At 38.7% G+C, this 19,236-nt stretch overlaps 1 protein-coding gene across 1 annotated transcript in view; it reads left to right on the top strand.

Annotated features, from left to right (window-relative positions):
- Positions 1–19,236, top strand: part of NUP214 (nucleoporin 214) — a 109,005-nt gene that overhangs the window by 14,444 nt on the left and 75,325 nt on the right. Inside the window, exons 11-17 of the mRNA XM_023730817.1 lie at positions 2,231–2,392; positions 4,705–5,179; positions 7,238–7,413; positions 9,033–9,127; positions 11,779–11,865; positions 12,072–12,221; positions 13,626–13,784. Coding sequence (XP_023586585.1) covers positions 2,231–2,392; positions 4,705–5,179; positions 7,238–7,413; positions 9,033–9,127; positions 11,779–11,865; positions 12,072–12,221; positions 13,626–13,784 — 1,304 coding nt within the window. The remainder of the gene's footprint in view (positions 1–2,230; positions 2,393–4,704; positions 5,180–7,237; positions 7,414–9,032; positions 9,128–11,778; positions 11,866–12,071; positions 12,222–13,625; positions 13,785–19,236) is intronic.

Below are 19,236 nucleotides of genomic sequence, written 5' to 3' on the forward strand. Positions count from 1 at the left end.
TGCTTCACTTGAGACCACTGGTATTTTCTAGAAAAAAATTATGAAACCGATTATCTTCCTTTTTACTTTGATGCCCAAGAAATTGAGAACCAGATTTAAAGCTTATCTATAGGAATGGTTTGTCCTTCAGTACTACGTCTTCAGTTTCAGTAATTGAGTTTTTAACTGGTTAAAAATTGCTACTTTATTTTATGTGTTCTCACTATAAACCCTCTGATTTTGTGGAGTGAAGCACGGTATACATAAAAACGAAAGTAAAGAGGAAGTAAAAAATGCTACCATCATTTTGAATACCACTACCAACAACAAACATGCTAAGTAGAAGTCAGGATTCCCTTGAAGTTCTTTCTGTGCTTAGATTATATCCGACTAGTGGTGTACAGTCAGACTATTGTGTATAAAAGTTTTTTGAATCAGTTCTTTTTTTTTTTTCCAATGTGGTTTGTTATCAATTTGATACACATTTAGATTCATTTGTTTCTATGTGTACTTAGTATAGGATTTTTTTTAAAATTCTAGTTTGCAGTTTACTTTTTCTGAATGTACAAAATGTTTACACATGGTTAAAAGTCAAAAAAACTCTGGGAATGTGTACTCAGAGAAGTCTTCCTCCCCTTCCTGTCTCTTCCGCTCTGCTCTAATCCTCACCATAGGTAATTATTTGAATTAGTTTCTGGTTTATCCTTCTTTGCTTTTTTTTTTCCCCACAGAAATAAGCAAATTCATGTACATGGACATGTATATTTCTTTTCTTTCTCCTTTCTTATACAAGACATTCTGTGTATGTACCATTGTGCTTTGCTTTTTTTTCACTAAACAGTATGTCTTGGGGAAAAAAATCACTCCGTACTACTGCACAGAGATCTTCCTCTTTCTTTTTTAAGAGCTACATCGGCCTATGTTGTGTAGAAGTACCATAGTTTATTCCACCAGTCTTCTATGCATGAATATTTAGATTGTTTTTAATATTTTTTGCTATTACAAATAATCCCTAAATAATAACATTCTGTGCATTTGTTTTCATAATTGTGTAGGTATAGCCACAGGATAAATTCCTAGAAGTGAGGTTGCTGGGTCAAGGGGGTAATGCATAAGTAGTTTGCCATCTCCCCCACCACCCCTCTTGTACCATTTTGCACTCCTGACAATATATGGTAGTGTCTGTTTCCCCATAGCCTTGCCAGACATGTGTTGTCTACTTTTGAATCTAATTAGTGAGAAATAGTGTTTCTGTAAAATACAAAGTGTTTTTCTTTGTATTTTCTTATTAAGAGGGAAGATGAGTATCCTTTCATGTTGTTAAGGGCCAAAAATCTTTTTATGAAGTGTGTGTTTGTGTCTTTTGCTCATATTTCTATAGGGTTCTTGGCCTCCCCCACCTCACCCCCGCCTTTAATTTTTCAAAGAGTTCTCTAATTCCCTAATCAGAGAAACATGCTGCATGCCAATACTTGATCTGAAGGCCTGGATTAGAAAATGGAGACCTTGAGGATGTGGCTTCCACATTGCATCTGGGATGTGTCTCTACTGCTGGATCCTCGAAGTGCAGCAGTCAGGAGAAATGTGAACATACCAGAGGAGAAATGTGAACATACGAGAGGAGAAATGCTCTTTATCTGCTTTTTGATGCTCTGGTTTAGAGAGGTGTCTCTCTCAGATACCGTTAAGCTCCTTGTCCTTTCCCTGGTCAGGCAGGAGTATTTGGTCTGACTAGCAGTTTGCACTGTTCAGACAGAGGTGCTGATTTACTCTGGTTCTCTTGAAGTCTTAAATACAGAGACAAAATACACGCATATGATTCTGCTATGAATAAACATAAGTAGATTGATCCGTCTTTCTGTGTCCAGCTATGTGCTTTCCAAAGAGTCTAGCTTATCATTTCTCTACTAAACCAGACACTGCCTGAAGACTCCTGTCTCGGTCAGGAGAATGTCTGAACACTGAGACACTCATAAAAACTGAGGGAGCTTGGGGAGAGTCAGAGCTACTGCAGGCTTAAAATGACTTCCGTGCAGGGCAGTGCAGGCTGGTGATGATCGGATAATGGCAGTCCTGCTCTTTAAATAGCCGTTGCATGAAAGACTGTTCAAATCTGAATCAGAGTAAACTGACTTGAGCTGCTGTTGAGATGAGTCCATCAGTGCCCCTTCTTTTTCAGGGCAGTCTTTCCCTTCTGGGACCAGACCCTTAAATTGACTTGGGTCTTTGCTTTTGTCACTTTTTTTTACAGATGACGAAAAGACTCTTCCTCCTGCTCCAGTTCTTATGTTGCTTTCAACAGATGGTGTGCTTTGTCCATTTTATATGATTAATCAAAATCCTGGCATTAGATCCCTCATCAAGTCACCAGAACAGCTCTCATTAGAAGGGGAACGACAACCCAAGTCGTCAGGTATGTGGCTTTCCTTGCTTTGGCAGAAAGGGGATATCATTGGCTTGTGTGGGAGTATTCCCAAGGATGAAAACTGTGCATAGTGATTATCATTATCTGACCTGTTTACCCTCATAAGGCAGGGAATAGTCTTCTCTTTGAATATACATGTATATTACTTGGCTTCCCTCACCACCAGTCTTTACTCTCCAGCTGTTTACTTTAGAGAAAAAAGGATGGCCAGATGCATTCCATCAGGTTATTTACAACAATATCCTCTTATAAGACCATGTATTATATGATCAGAATCCTAAAGACATTGTACTTAATCATGGGGTTTTGGCTAAAAAAATGTACATTTATAGAGTGAAATGTCATGTAACTATTAAAAATGTTACATTTCTTCACAAGGAAAGTTAGTGGGATATATTATGAAAAAGTACTATGTACTGTGTGATCCCTTTTTTATGAGAAAAAATACTTGAAAGATGGATAATAAAATGTAAATAGTGACTATTTCTGGGTGGAAAGGACATGAGGATTTTCTTTTCTTTTTGTTTTATCTATATTTTATAATTTTCTTTAGGTTTGTTTTTTCTTTCTCTTAGCTTTTTGGAGAAAAATTAGAAACTACAAAAACAAAATCCAGCAATATCCAGAGTCAACATTTTGGTACATGTTCTTCATGCACCTAAATGCATACATGTAAATACTAATCTGTATTTTCAAAATTTTCACAGTGATCATGTTTCTCACTTGTGAGAAGATAATATAAAACTCTTAAAAAGGGCATTATGTTGTCTCACATACTGTAATTTCACTAATATTTTTCTTTTTGAAAGGTGACAATTTACTTGGGTTCCTGTTTTCAGAAAGTGTTATTTTCATCTTATATCCTAAATATTTCATTGCTTTAAACATATTATCTTTCAGGAAGATACTATGGCATCTCAGCCAGTTTGGAAGAACCAAGACCCACCAATATAAATAGGAAATGTATTGACACAAAAACGTTCCTTTCTTATTTATTTAGTGATTTAATTTAGAGAATTAATATGTTTACATTACAGAAAGTTTGGAGAATAGAAAAAATTTAAAACCTACATTTTGGAATGTTCTCTTCCAGTATTTTTTAATAAACATCTTCCTACATAGTTGTAGTCATAACGTGTACATCACTGGTAGCTGGTTTTTAATTTCAGCTGTAAGTATTTCTCAGGTTCTTATGTGATCTTCATGACTCATATAGAAGAATGAGTGCTTAATATTCCATTGAATAATTTTTATTATTTTGAGTTGTACAAAATGTGTTTGTTCTTATATCCTTTTTCACTTTTTAGATTATTTTCATAGACTTTATTCTTAGAAGTGAGGTTACTGAGTCCATTTTTTAATGATTTTTGGACATAATGACAAAATGTTTTCTTAAAAAGACTGTGCTAAATTAGATAACCCCTAGTGATAAGAAGTTCAAGATTCATTGTACCTTTTCAGACATTGAGGTTATATATATTTAAATTTTGATGATTTAGAGGACATTCAAAAATATACTTCATTTAAATTTGCATTTCTTTAATTAGATTGAATATAGTTTGTTTTTGTCAATTAGGCTTCTAGTTTACATCAATTATTGGCCCGAAATTTTTTATCTCAATGTGTATGAATTTTTTTTAATATATAAAATAGATATTGTTTGTCATTTGCTGCAGCTTTTTGTTAGTTCATTTACTTTTTAATTATCATATCTAAATAACTATGTTTTTACTGAGTCAAATCTTAATCTTTTTGTGGTTTTTTTAAAGCTTCTAAATTTATCAAGTTGTTAGATTCTCAGATACTTAACAAATACATCAATTCACTTTTTGCCTCCTTTGTTTTGAGATATATGTCTATATGTGCTTTTGCACATACGTGTCTTTAATTCATCTGGAATTGCTTTTAGTGAATACTATGAGGCGGAGGTCTGAATCAAGACCTTTTCTTGATTGTTAATGAAATGTTGCAGTGACTTACTCTTCATTGTTTTGTGATACCACAATAACATTAAGACGTGTGGTGTATTTCCATCTTACTAAATTGGGGGCCCATGAAGTCCTCTTTAGCCAGCTAATGTCTTTTCCCATTTCCTTTCAAAATTTTATACATCAGTCATGGAATTCTTGCTACGTAAAGTCCAAGATCAACTCTGTTCCCTTGTTTTTTGCTTCTTGAACTAGGACCATTTCTGCCTTCATTCTACCATAAACCCTTTTCTGCTTGCTCTCTGTTATGTGGACTGCCACTGTTACAGTGTTAACTTCTTCCTTCCTCTTTCTCCATCTTTTTCATTGCAGGAAGTACTCCCACAACCCCAACCTCCTCTCAAGCCCCACAAAAGATTGATGCTTCAGCAGCTGCAGCTCCTACTTCTGTTCCACCTGCATTACCCACTGCTTCCACCTCCACCTTCTCTTTGCCGTCTGCTGTTGGAGCTTCTGCCGTGTTCTCCTTTGGTTCTTCATCCTTGAAGTCATCTGCTTCTGTCACTGGGGAACCCCCTCCACATTCCGTTGCATCAGACAATTCTAAACCAACCCTGGGCTCTGGTGCACCGACCTTCTCTTTTGCTCCTCCTTCTAAAACCCCTCTAGCCCCCACCCCTGTGGCATCTCCTATGGCACCATCAGCTGTTTCATTCTCCTTCGGGTCATCAAGTTTTAAACCTACCCTGGAAAGCACGCCAGTGCCAAGTATATCTATGCCAAACATAGGAATGAAGTCCTCCTTCCCACCTTCAGCCTCTGCAGTCAAAGCCAACCTTAGTGAAAAGTAAGTAGCTTTTAAAGGAGGTTTGATTCTTCTGTAGGATAAGTAGAAATGCTGCATGTTATTCACTAGAAGTAGAGTCACTGTAACTAGAGTTTCTCTTTTTCTTTTTTCCAAAGTAATACTTGGAAATGGTAAAAATTCAAACAACGTAAAAGGTTTGCATTTTGTCAGTGGTTGGAGTCCAGAAGAGTCTCTTAGTTAGAATTTTTTTTTTTTAATTATTAGAGGTCCGTATTTCAATATTTGCTTTGCTTTTTCAGATTACAAATGTAGGAGATATCCTGATTTTTAAAAGTGAAGTAATAAAGAGTATACATCTTGTAAGGGAAATAAATACCTTGTAGTCTTTTTATCCCCTTGTGTCCACTCTCTCTAAGCTATTTACTGCACAGCCACTGAAGTGATCTTGTGAAATTGCAAACACATCAGGTCACTCTTCTGCCTGACAGTCTCCATTGGCTTCTCGTTGCCCTTTGGATACAATCCAAACTCTTTAGCATGGTATACAGTTTCCTCTAGATCTGGGTCCTGCCTTATCACTCATATCTTATTTATTCTTTATCCGCTTACTGTGTTCTCCCCACTAGAATATAAGCTTCTTGAGGGACGTAATCCCCTTTATCCTGTAACCCTTACCAAGATAACATTGAGGGTAATAAATACTACCACCTTTTTTCACTACCGAAACCCAAAACCAAACCTGTTGAAATCAAGTCGATTCCAACTCATAGCAACCCTATAGGACAGAGTAGAACTGTCCCGTAGGATTTCCAAAGTTTAAGGTTTCCAAGGAGTGGCTGGTGGATTGCTTCTAGGGAGTGAGAAAGGAAGAGGAAAGCAGGTTGTCATCTTTGGGATGCTTACGGTCCAATAGGAATGTTGAGTCAGTTCTACCTAAAGAGCAAAAGATCAGGTTGAGTGTTAGAATATAAATATCCAGCATTAGTTAACTGGTCAAATACATTATGGTGCAGCCAGAAAACGCAACACTATGCAGACATTAGGATGAAGTGGCTCTCTGTGTGCTGATTTAACATTAGCAGTAACAATGACAGCAACAGGAGCAACAGCAATCATCCCCCAAAATGAATGCTTAATAATTTCTTTGGCAAAAGACAAAGTACTACTGTATTTTTACTCAAATAACGTGCACTTTCTACATTTGTTTGCCAACCTCGCCCTCCGCCCATGAGGTATTTTCATAAGTGCACTATGCTAATTTTTTTTTTTTTTTTACAACAACATGTAAAAAATAATTGGAAAGGCAGTACTTATGAAGATACCTTGCAGGGGGAGGGGGAGGGCATGGTTGGCAAATAGACATAGAAGGTGCCCGTTATTTGCGTAAAAATACAGTAAGCTCCCCTAAGCATTATTGAGTCTCACGCCACCTTTTTTTTTTTTTTAACTCAGGTTGATAGAATAGAAAATAAGTATTTCCTATCATGATAAACAAGGAGTCCTAGTGACACAATGGTTAAAGTGCTCAGCTGCTAATTAGAAGGTTGGTTGTTCAAACCCACCAGTGACTCCGTGGGAGAAAAGACCTAGGAAACCCTGTGAGCCCTGGTTGCACGGTGGTTAAACTACTCAGCTGCTAACTGAAAGGTTGGCAGTTTGAACCCACCACCTGCTCTGCAGAAGAAAGATGAGGCAGTCTGCTTTTGTAAAGATTTACAGCCTTGGAAACCCTATGAGGCAGTTCTACTCTGTTGTATAGGGTCACTGTGAGTTGGAGTTGACTTGGTGGTGGGTTTTAGTTTTGGTATGAGTTGTAATTGACTCGATGGCACGTAACAACATCATGGTAAACTTAGTTTCATCCTCACGTTAAGTACTTACTTGATATTTTAGTTGAATAATTCATTCCTAAACAAGCAGACAATACGATAAATGCTTTCTTACAACTTTCACCTTTTATAATAATGTTTACGTTTCATGAGGGCAAAAAGGCATGGGTAGTAAGATATCTTATGATGACATTGCTCATGACCCAAGTGAAAGAATCTTACAGAAGGCTGTTCTGATGCATTCTTGGCTGCCATTTTCCATTTTCAGGTTTACTGCTGTGGCTACCTCTGCTCCTGTTAATAGCTCACAGAGCACACCCTCGATGCTGCCATTCTCTCCTGCCTCAAAGACAGGTTCCTCTGGGTCCCTCAGCCACCCCACGCCTCTCTCAGCACCATCCAGTTCCGTGACATTAAAGCCCACAGTCTCTCCCTCGGCAGCAGGTATCATTTTAAGCAACCAGCTTTAGAACTCAGTCCTGTAGTCTCAGATTAACATTTTTCAAAGTCGTTAAGAATCCTAGCCAAAATAGTTAGACAAGATTATTTTTTCTTGCTCCCTGTATCTCACACTAATGTGCTATGATTTGCAGACTCTAAATTGGGAGGATTTGCAGTGGCTTAGTACTACCATGCTTGTTTCTCTGATATTCCTCGTGGAGATAAGTGTACTTGATGATTCAAAGAAGATATCTTGTGGTTAGTTACTTATCTTCAGATAAAGCCTGCTGTGCATGAAGGGCAGTTACAGAACAATTCATTAAGGTGCATAGAAGAAAAAGGGTTTGCAGTGACTAATGCTTGTTGCCTCTGGCTACTGTATTTATATTTTCACACTCATACTTACTGTAAGCAAAAAGACTATCAAATAACCACCAAGAATGGAAATATGGTTTTGCAGACTGTCCTTCAGTTTGGATTTGCTTGTTTCCACATGATTAGATTTAGATTAAACATTTTTGGCAGTGATGCCACGTAGGTCATGTGTATCACCTTAGCAGCACATGCCTTCCGTTTCTCCGGACCTAGGTGCTCACATGGTTAAGGTGGTGTCTGCTAGATCCCTCACAGCTTTTAAGTTGGTTAGTTTCATGAGTGCCAGGGATAATACCTGGCGTGAAGTTTTGGGGTAGCCATTTGGTTTTTGAGTGTCAAATATTATTTTGATAATATTGAACAAGCATTGAGCTATTGAAATTCCTGAAATCTTCTCTTGTCACCCAGGAGAAAGGACTGCCTTGTGAAATTTGCCAAAACCTCTTCATTCCAGGGCCCATGGTTTTTATCAGAATCTGGAAGGCATTTTTCTTCGACCCAAAAAATGAAGAAGCTTTGCCTTAGTCATTTCACATCTCTTTACTGTTTGGGAGATAAAACTTGAACCACAAAGTACATATAATTTCTCCCTTTCCATTGCACACCACTCAATTCTCCCTACCTCCATTACCTTTAGTATGGAGGGTCCTAGATTATTGGATCTCAGTGCCAATTGCACACTAGAATTACTCCCTAACACACACTCTTAACAATTTAATCAGACTCTGGGGATAAGGCTTAGGTATGGCTTTTTGGTGTGTTTTTTAAAAGCTGCCTAGGTGATTTTAATGCACAGTAGGGTGAGACTTGTCTGAAAGACTTCCAGGAGGGTCCTGAAGACCCTGTGACTTCTTACAAGATGATGGGGATTATTGTTCTAGTGGTTTTAAAACTTTGTTTTCCAGTTCTCAGAGGTGCATCAGGAGCCTCTGTGGGGAGTAAGGGTGGACCAAATGACCAGGTTTCTGGGCCCTGCACATAGATACACATACCTGTTACCAGAGGCACTTCAGTTTTATCTGCTTTGTAAAAGGGTTTCATGTTTAAAAATCTAACCCGTGTTTTTCAGTTATCTTGGAACAGAGGCTAACACAACTGGTAGACAACACTCTAGACTACAAAGGTCATAAAAGGGGATGAGGGACAATCAGTAACTTGTTTTCTTAGATTTGGGGAAAGGACATTTGTGATGGGAAAAGTACTGGGAACAAATCCTGTCTGTTTTGACTGACTGCTTATTCTCACAGGACGATCTGCTCAGGGCAGTCCGACTCCAGCATTCTCAATGGTACAGAAGTCACCCAGGATTACCCCTCCAGTGGCCAAGTCAGGTTCTCCCCAGGTGTGTTTAAATTCAGCTTACAATGCTTGTGTTTGTTCACTGCCCCAAGCATATCTGTTTATAAAATGGATTTTCACGATTTAGAATTTAGACCTTTGAAATAGTATTTAGGAGTATGTGATGAGAAATACCAAAGTGTGAAGGTTGGATATTTATAATATGTACTCCTAAAAAGCATTAATCTCCACCCTGAAGTCTTAGAAGTCTTTTTCTCTTCTGATTCCTGAACTTACCTGGGTTATTATGGAGGGTCCTAGATTATTGGATCTCAATCCTAGGGCACTGGATAGATTTCACTGAGTTCCCATACCATCTCAATTTCTTTTATTTATTTATTTTTATGTATAATACACATAGAAAAAGTACACACGTGATATGCATTCAGCTCAATGAATTGTCACCAACTGAACAAACTTTGGTAACCAGCACCCAGATCCAGAAATAAAACATTACCAGGACCCAAGAGTTCCCCCTTGTGTCCCCTTCTCATCACTACCTTCACCAAAAGTAAATGCCCAGTTGATTTCTAACAGCATAGATTAGTTTAGCCTGTTTGTACCTTCCATTAAATGGAATCCTACAGTACATACTCTTGTATCTGACTGTTTTTGCTCATTGTTATGTTTATGAGATTTACCCATACCAAATTGTTGATATATGCAATTTCATCGTGTGACTGTATCACAATTATTCATTCAACTTTGATGGGCATTTGAGTAGTTTCCAGTTTTAGGCTATTATGAATTGTGTTGCTTTGAACATTCTAGGTCATGTCTTTGAACAATGTATGCGTTTCTGTTGGGCATATATCTAAGAGTGGAATTGCTGGGTTATAGAGTATGCATGTAATTCCTCCTTAGTAAATTTCCACCAGCACTGTATGACAGTTCCAGCTGTTCTACATCTTGTGTTTTGTGGCTTTAATTTATATTTCCCTGATGATGCAAAATTGAACATTTAAAAAATATCATTATTGGCCATTTGGTTATCTTCTTTTATGAAATGTCTGTTCACATCTTTTGTCCATTTTTCTATTGGATCATCTGTCTTTTTCTTAATGATTCATGAGAGTTCTTTGTATATTCTGGATATTAGTTCCTTGAATGTGTGGGTGCTTTCTTACTCTGTGAATTGCCTTTTCATTCTCTTTGTGGTTTCTTTTGACGAATATAAGTTTTTTAGTAATAATATAGTTCAGTATATCAGTTTTTTTTAATGATTAGTACTTTTTGCGACCTTTTTAGCAGTCATTTCTTATTGCAAGATCAAAAAGATATTTTCCTTTAAAAGCTTTATTATTTTACTTTTCATATTTAGATCTGCAATTCATCACTTCAGTTTATTTTGATAGTGTAGCTTAAAGAGAATTTTTTTGTCAGTTGCCCACCTAATTATTTGAGTGCCTTGAGAATAGAAGTCATATCTTTTCCTTGTGTCTCTTCCCCTAGTCACATTGAATGCTCAGTTAACACTTCTAGCTTTTGGCATAACGCATGGCACATGGTATTTGTTTAATAGATGTTTGCTGTTTTAAAAAATGTTTATGCGGTCTAAAACCTCTTTCATGTTTATTGTTGTTTGTATCAACTAGTCTGAAAGGCATCTCAGATTATAACATCTTTAAAACAGAATTTTTTATTTCTGTCCCCCTAGAATCCATTCTTTTTCTAGTATCCTCATCTTAGTAAGTAGCCCTACCAAACCAGGTATTCAAGCTCCAAACTGAGGAGCCATCCTAGATTCCTCTCTTTTCTTTAGCAGCACCTCCCCTCATCCAGCCGAACAGAAGGTCTTGTCACTTCTTCCCTCTGATGTATCATATATTGTAAATCCATGCCTCTGTCTTCCCTGCCAGCATCCTATTTCAAGTCGTCATCATCTCTCACCTAGTTAGCCTCCTGACTAGTGTCCCTACTTCTGCCCCTACCTCTCACCGTCATCCATGCCATACACAGCAGCGAGAGTGATCTTTTAAAAACATAAACTGTAGTTTAAACTCTACTAAAACTCCATTAGCTTTCCAACACACTTAGAATAAAATCCAGACTCCTTATCGTGGCCTTGCACAACCTGCCCCTGCATTCCCATCTTCTTCCGCTCACTCCCTGATTTCACCGTAACCACATTTACTGTCTTTGCCTGGAACATGCCAAGGTCTTTCCTGTCTCAAATTCTTTGCACTGCTCTTCTCGCAGCCTGGAAGGTGCTTCCCCCAGATCTTTTCATAGCTTTGTCCCGTATTCCATCAGGTCTCAGTTCAGATGTCACCCTGAGCGAGGACTTTCTCAGCCATCTCACTGAAGTAGTGTCCCCTTTTATTCTCTTTATGTTTTCCTGCTGATTTTTTTCATACCACTTATCAGCAGCTGCAGTTATCTGACTAGTTTACTTTTTATTTTCCATCTTGCCATAGTAGGAGATAAATTCCATGAGAGTAGGGCCTTTATTTATTGCTCACCACTTTCTCTGATGTCTAGAATGGGTCAATACAAAATGGGTATCCAGTAAAAATGTGTTCCAAAGAATGAATGATGGAACCATGACTGTATTATGAGAGTGCAGTTACCTCTGACAGGCACTGATATATTGCTTCAAGAAGCCATAACTTGGAGTATAGGATGCACTCTTAAACCTTCTGCCTTCTGTTTCAGGCGAAAGCACTTCAGCCTCCGGTTTCAGAAAAGCAGGGACATCAGTGGAAAGAGTCAGATCCTGTGATGGCTGGAATCGGGGAGGAGGTAAATGTGTATCCTGCAGATGTTTCTCAGCAGTAGCTCTGACCATGAGAGTTAATGGTTCTGAGTGTAGACTCCTAATGACCACCTTATTCTCCCATTGAAGCTTGGTCTATCCCAGGAGTCAGTGCCATGAGTAAATCTAGTAGCAGTGGCATTACTGCTTGGCCGGTAAGACTGAGTAGTTTCTTTATTTGTGGATTCTACAGATTGCACACTTTCAAAAGGAGTTGGAAGAGCTGAAAGCCCGGACTTCCAAAGCCTGTTTTCAAGTGGGCACTTCTGAGGAGATGAAGATGCTGCGAACAGAATCAGATGACTTGCACACCTTTCTTTTGGAGATTAAAGAGACGACAGAGGTTTGTGTTTATTGCCATTTTTCTTGACTTGAATTAACATCTTAAAAATTTGTTCTCTTAGTACTCCAGGGGTATTTATACTTTATCTCTTCAGGGTCCACCAGTGTCGTTTTTATGTGGATAAGTAATTTACCTAGGAATGCCTGAGTTCAGATCCTGCCTTCAACACTGAGTGAATCATGTGCCTTTGGGTAAATTCATCTAGCTACTCTGTTTTAGTTTTTTTATCTGTAAAGTGGGATAACAATAGTTTCTACCCAATTGGCACATATTGGGCATTCTATAAAAGTTTATTTTAATTGCTAATTTAGTTTAGATACTGTCTTACTTATCTAGTGCTGCTATAACATAAATACCACAAGTGGGTAGCCTTAACAAACAAATTTTCTCACAGTTTAGGAGGCTAGAAGTCAAATTCAGGGCACTGTCTCTAGAGGAAGGCTTTCTCTGTTGGCTCTGGGGGAAAGTCCTTATTCCTTGGTTCATTGGTGATCTTCATGTGGCTTGGCATCTGTCTTCCCCCATCTCTGCTCTACTTGCTGCCTGCTTACTCTGCTCTTACATATCTCAGGAGACATTGATTTAAGACACACTTTATACTAATACTACCTCATTAACATAACAAAGAAAACCCTATTCCCAAGTGGGATTATAACCACAGGTATAGTAGGATTTACAGCACCTGTTTTTTGGGGACATAATTCAATCTGTAACAGGTACATTTGAAAATTTACTGTGTCTTACAATGCTAGGTAAAAAAAGCAGAAATTTTAAGAGCATATGTAGCATAAAACTATCAAATATTTTTTGTTAATGATATTATTTGCTGTGTTAGTATTAGTTACTGCTTACTGTGTACCAGGCACTGTGCTCAACACTTTCCCTGTATTATCTCATTGAATCCCCATAACTTCCCTGTGCGGTGGGTAGTATCGCTTATCTCTGTTTTGCAAGTGAGGAAACAGAGGCTTAAAGAGGTGAAGTGATTTGCCCAAAGTCTCCCATTTAGCTAGTGGTAGTGCCAGGATCCCAGTTTGGGCTGTCTCATTCCAGAGCTCTGGTCTTAAATAACATGTTTGGAAAAGAAAAAATTCTCCATGGCATTAGCAGTGACTGTCTTTGGGTAGTGGGATTATTATGGATCCTGTCAATACTTTTCTTATTATCTTTGTTTTCTATCATTAGAATGTTATTTTTTTAATGAGGAACAAAAAAAAATTTTTTAAAAACATTAGTATCTTTCTTTCCAAACAGTGACTTTTTTTTTTACATGACTGTTAAGTATATTTCAATGTTTATTATGTTAAATATTTGAGAAACACCACCTTCTTTGATCTAGACAGAAATTTTTTATTTCTTGGAAATACAACTTTTTGTATAAGAATCTTCTGGTGCCTTTTCCAGTCTCTTCATGGTGATATAAGTACCCTGAAAACAACTTTACTTGAGGGCTTTGCTGGTGTTGAAGAAGCCAGAGAACAAAATGAAAGAAGTTGTGACTCTGGATATCTACATTTACTTTATAAGAGACCACTGGATCCCAAGAGTGAAGCTCAGCTCCAGGTAAGAGAATCTGTCCAAAGAATGCTATGCAACAATTGCTATCCTTTGTTAGATACTTATTTGAATGAGACTGCCTTTTATGAAGTTGTTAATTTCCTGCTAATAATTTACCACCTTTTCCATAGATACACTTAACTATAGCAGAGAAAATTGCATACTTTTCCATTTAATGGTTTTTTTTTTAATTATTATAAAAAAATTATTAAACCTTAAGCTTGGTAGAGAGTACTCTATTGAAAGAAATACATTTATAAATCAAATCATTGATAATATTAAAGTAGCACTATTAAGTGCCTGATACTCTGTTAGGTGTCTTTATACGTTATTTCTAGTCTTTAAAACCAACTGGTCTGCAAGGTAGAATTATTGATCCCATCGTACAGATAAGGAATTTGAGTGTCATAAGCTTGTCCAAAGTAATGTTGCTAGTACAAGTGGAACCAGAATTGAAACCTCTGTCTACCTGGGCACTTTCCTGTATGCTGTACTTGAGCAAAGTTAGTTTTTTCACTAATTTTTAATTATTCTTAATCTCTGTTTTAACTAAATCTGGTTTTGTTTTCCGTATTTCCAAATTTACCTAAAATTGTTATATTGCAAACTCATGGGTCCCCAGGCAGTAGATCAGAAAATCCTCATGGATCCTCAAGTCCCTAGTGGGGTCATCTTTCACCCTCTCACCTCACCCCCCTTCACATTAGCCTAGAATACTGGTAGGGAGGGGTGCACAGGTAGCAGCACTGGCTTCCTCACCTAAGGCATAATGGTCTGTGAGTATGATGAATCCCTTCCTGCCTCAGAGAATTTGAGGCTCTTAATATTTTGACTCTGCTGTTTCTACCATTTCCGTCCCTCCCCTGGTAAACTTATTGACAGTAGGAAAATGAAAAGAAACGGTCCCTCTTCCCAGAAAGGTTGAAGAACCCCTGCTGTGTTCATCCTTCTTATACCCTAGATGTTAATTTTCTTAGCAAGACATTGCTGACCCCCCTGCCTACCATTCATCAGCTTACAGGCCCCAGGTTGAGTCCCATATGGCTTTTGGAGGAAAATTTCTTTCTTCAAAAGAAAATCTCTCTTTTTTCATTATGGATTATATAAGTAGATAATAATAAGTAGCATTCATTGAGCGCTTACTGTGTACAAAGCACTGTTCTAAGAGCTTTTCATGTATTCACGCATTTATGAGGAAACAGATACTGAAACTCTCCAAGTTTTACCACTAATAAATTCTGGAGCCTTGACTTGGACAGTTTGACTTCAGAGTCTGCACTCTTAACTACTGCACTATAATGCACAATCCCTACAACTAGATAGGAGTTTAATATAGAACTATAATGAAAGATGAGCAGATAAATATAATGTAGGATATGTTGCTATGGTACCACAGATGAGGGAGCAGCAAAGTCACAGTAAAGAGGTTTTTGTGATAGGCCTTAAAATAATTGATTTTTGCTGGTAGACAAAGTTGGGAGGTAAAATAGGGTGGTAGTAGTGTCAGAACCTGTCTAAATTTAGGAGAGGGGATGATGAGAATTACCATCAAGATCAGCCCAAGGCTAAGTCCTATGAGGCGGAGGTCAGACATAACTCCACTGTCCAACCTTTTCATCAGTCCTGACACCAGCTGTCCGCTCTCTTCCCCACGACACTCTTTGCTTCTTTGCTGGGTTCTATAATTCGTTGCAATGGCCATACAGAACTCACTGATCATACTCATGATTATGAGGTTTATTAGGGGAGAAACAGGTTACAATTCAGGATCACGATCCACTTGAAAGTAACAGGAACAACTCAGGATACAGTTCTTCAATCAGGACAGCTTCTTTTTGGCTGTGCTCTTAGGCAGGCCTTGCTCTTGGCCTCTGCTGCTGGGCCCTGCTCAGGAAACTGTTATAGCTCTTTAGCTGCATGAGTCAGCAAGCCCTACTGCAGCCATCTTTCATCAGTCTCCTGGTTCTCACCACTCCTGCTGCTGCTGCTCTTGCTACCATCTCTTGTAGTCTCTCGCAGTCTTCAGCGTTAGCGCTCTCTCCTGGGTCTAGGAGGTTCTTAGCGCAAGGACCCCAGGTCTAAAGGACCGGGTGCACTCCTGGCTCTTCTTCTCTATGGTAATGAGGTCCCCCTCAGCCTCTGTGGGATTGGCTCTTTTAAGCCTAGCAAGATGGCAAAACTGACCAATCCCCTTGATAGGCCACAGGAACCTTATCTGTATAGTCGGTGTCCAATCCCTGCAAGTTTTACATGCCTTATTTGCGTTGTTGTTGTTGTTAGTTGCCATCAAGTCAGTTCTGACTCAGCAACCCTGCATACAACAGAATGAAACACTGCCTGGTCCCGTGCCATCCTCACAATCATTACTGTGTTTGAGCCCTTTGTTGCAGCCAGTGTGTCAGTCCATCTTGTTGAGGGTCTTCTTTTTCACTCGCCCTCTACTTTACCAAGCATGATGTCTTTCTCCAGGGACTGGTCCCTCCTGATAACATCTCCAAAGTACATGAGACAAAGTCTCACGATCTTCGCTTCTGAGGAGCATTCTGGCTGTACTTCTTCCATAACAGATTTGTTCATTCTTCTGGCAGTCCGTGATATATTCAGTATTCTTTGCCAGCACCTTGAATCAAATGCATCAGTTCTTCTTCAGTCTTCCTTGTTCGTTGTCCGGCTTTCGCATGCATATGAGGCAGTTGAAAATACTGTGGCTTGGGTGAGGTGCACCTTAGTCCTCAAGGTGACATCTTTGCTTTGTAACACTTTGAAGAGGCCTTTTGCAGCAGATTTGCCCAATGTAATGCGTCTTTTGATTTCTTCTTTTTTCATTTTTTTAAATTGTTGTAGTTTAGATAAAGTTTATGTTTCAAGTTAGTCTCCCATACAAAAATTTATACATACATTGTTATGTGACCCTAATTGCTCTCCCTATACTGTGACAGCACACTCCTCCTTTCCACCCCTGATTCCCCATTTCCATTCAACCAGTTCCTAACCCTCTCTACCTTCCCATCTCACCTCCGGACAGAAGCTGCCTGTTTAGTCTCTTGTATCTACTTGAGTTAAGAGGCACACTCCTCACGAGTATCACTTTATGTCCCAAAGTCCAGTCCAATCCCTGTCTGAAGAGTTGGCCTCATAAATTGTTTTAGTTCTGGGCTGATAGAGAATCCAGGGGCCACGCTTTCCGGGATTCCTCCAGTCTCAGTCAGACCATTAAGTCTGGTCTTCTTACTACAGTTTGAGTTCTGCAGCCCACCTTTCTCCTGCTCCATCTGGGACTCTCTGTTGTGTTCCCTGTCAGGGTGGTCATTGGTGGTAGCTGGGCACCATCTAGTTCTTCTGGTCTCAGGCTGATGAAGTCTCTGGTTTTGTGGCCCTTTCTATCTCTTGGGCTAGTACTTTCCTTGTGTCTTTGGTGTTCTTCATTCTCCTTTACTCCAGGGGGTTGGGACCAATTGCTGCATCTTAGATGGCCGCTTGCAAGCTTTTAAGTCCCCAGACGCCACTTACCAAAGTAGGATGCAGAACATGTTCTTAATAAGCTTTGTTATGCCAGTTGACCTAGATGTCCCCTGAAAGCATGGTCCCCAGACCCCTACCCCTGCTGCTGTGTCCCTCAAAGTGTTTGATTGTATTCAGGAAACTTCTTAGCTTTGGTTTAGTCCAGTAGTGCTGACTTCCCGTGTAGTGTGTGCTGTCCTTCCCTTCACCTAACATAATACTTGTCTGCTATCTAGTTAGTGAATAACCCTCCTCACCCTCGTAGCCATCAAAGAATGTTTTCATCTGTGTTTAACCTTCTCTTAAGTTCTTACAATAGTGGTCTTACACAATATTTGTCCTTCTGTGACTGACTGAATTCACTCAGCATAGTGCCTTCCAGATTCCTCCATGTTATAAGATGTTTCACGGCTTCATCGTTGTTGTTTATCATTGCGTACTATTCCACTGCGTACATATACCATAATTTGTTTATCCTTTCGTGTGTTGATGGGCATCTAAGTTGTTTCCATCTTTTTGCTATTGTGAACAGTGCTGCAGTGAACATGGGTGTGCATATATCTATTCATGTGATGGCTCTTACTTCTCTAGGATATATTCGAAGGAGCGGGATACCTGGATCGTATGGTACTTCTATTTCTAGCTTTTTAAGGAAGCGCCAAGTCAATTTCCAAGGTGGTTGTACCATTTTACATTCCCACCAACAGCGTATAAGTGTTCCAGTCTGTCCACAACTTCTCCAGCATTTATTATTTTGCATTTTTTGGATTAATGCTAGCCTTGTTGGGGTGAGATGATATCACATTGTACTTTTGATCTGCATTTCTCTAATGGCTAGTGATTGTGAGCATTTCTTCATGTGACTGTTAGCCTCCTGAATATCTTCTTGGGTGAAGTGCCTGTTTGTATCCTTTGCCCATTTTTTAATTGGGTTATTTGTCTTTTTCTTGTTGAGGTTTTCAGTATCTTCTAGATTTTAGAGATCAGATGCTGATCGGATTTGTCGTAGCCAAAAATTTTTTCCCAGTCTGTAGGTTGTCTTTTTACTCTCTTGGTGAAGTCTTTTGATGAGTGTAAGTGTTTGATTTTTAGAAGCTCGCAGTTATCTAGTCTCTTCTAGTGCTTATGCATTGTTACTTATGGTTCATATTGTGTTTATGCCATGCCATGTATTAGGGCTCCTGGCATTGTCCCTATTTTTTCTTCCATGATCTTTATCATTTTCGATTTTATATTTAAGTCTTTGATCCATTTTGAATTAGTTTTTGTGCATGGTGTGAGGTATGGGTCTTGTTTCAGTTTTTTGCAGACAGATACCCAGTTACCCAGCACCATTTGTTAAAGAGACTATCTTTTCCCCAATTAACAAACTTTGGGCCTTTGTCAAATATCAGTTGCTCATAGGTGGATGAATTTATGTCTGGATTCTCAATGCTATTCCACTGGTCTATGCATCTGTTGTTGTATCAGTACAAGGCTGTTTTGACTACCGTGGCGGTATAACAGGTTCTAAAATCAGGTAGTATGAGGCCTCCCACTTAGTTTTTTCTTGAGTAATGCTTTACTTATTCAATGCCTCTTCCCTTTCCATATGAAGTTGGTGATTTGTTTCTCCATCTCATTAAAGAATGCCAGTGGAATTTGGATCGGGATTGCATTGTATCTGTAGATCACTTTGGGTAGAATTGACATATTCACAATGTTGAGTCTACCTATCCATGAGCAAGGTATGTTTTTCCACTTACGCAGGTCTGTTTTGGTTTCTTGCAGTAATGTCTTGTAGTTTTCATTTTGTAGGTCTTTTACATCTCTAGTTGGGTTTGTTCCTAAGTATTTTATCTTCTTGTGGGCTATCGTAAATGGTATTGATTTGGTGATTTCCTATTTGAGGTTCTCTGTTGTTGTAAAGGAATCTAGCTGATTTTTGTATGTTTATCTTGTATCCTGAAACTTTGCT

This window comes from Trichechus manatus, unplaced genomic scaffold (genome assembly GCF_000243295.1).
Source record: "Trichechus manatus latirostris isolate Lorelei unplaced genomic scaffold, TriManLat1.0 scaffold00038, whole genome shotgun sequence".
Taxonomy (NCBI): Eukaryota; Metazoa; Chordata; class Mammalia; order Sirenia; family Trichechidae; genus Trichechus; species Trichechus manatus.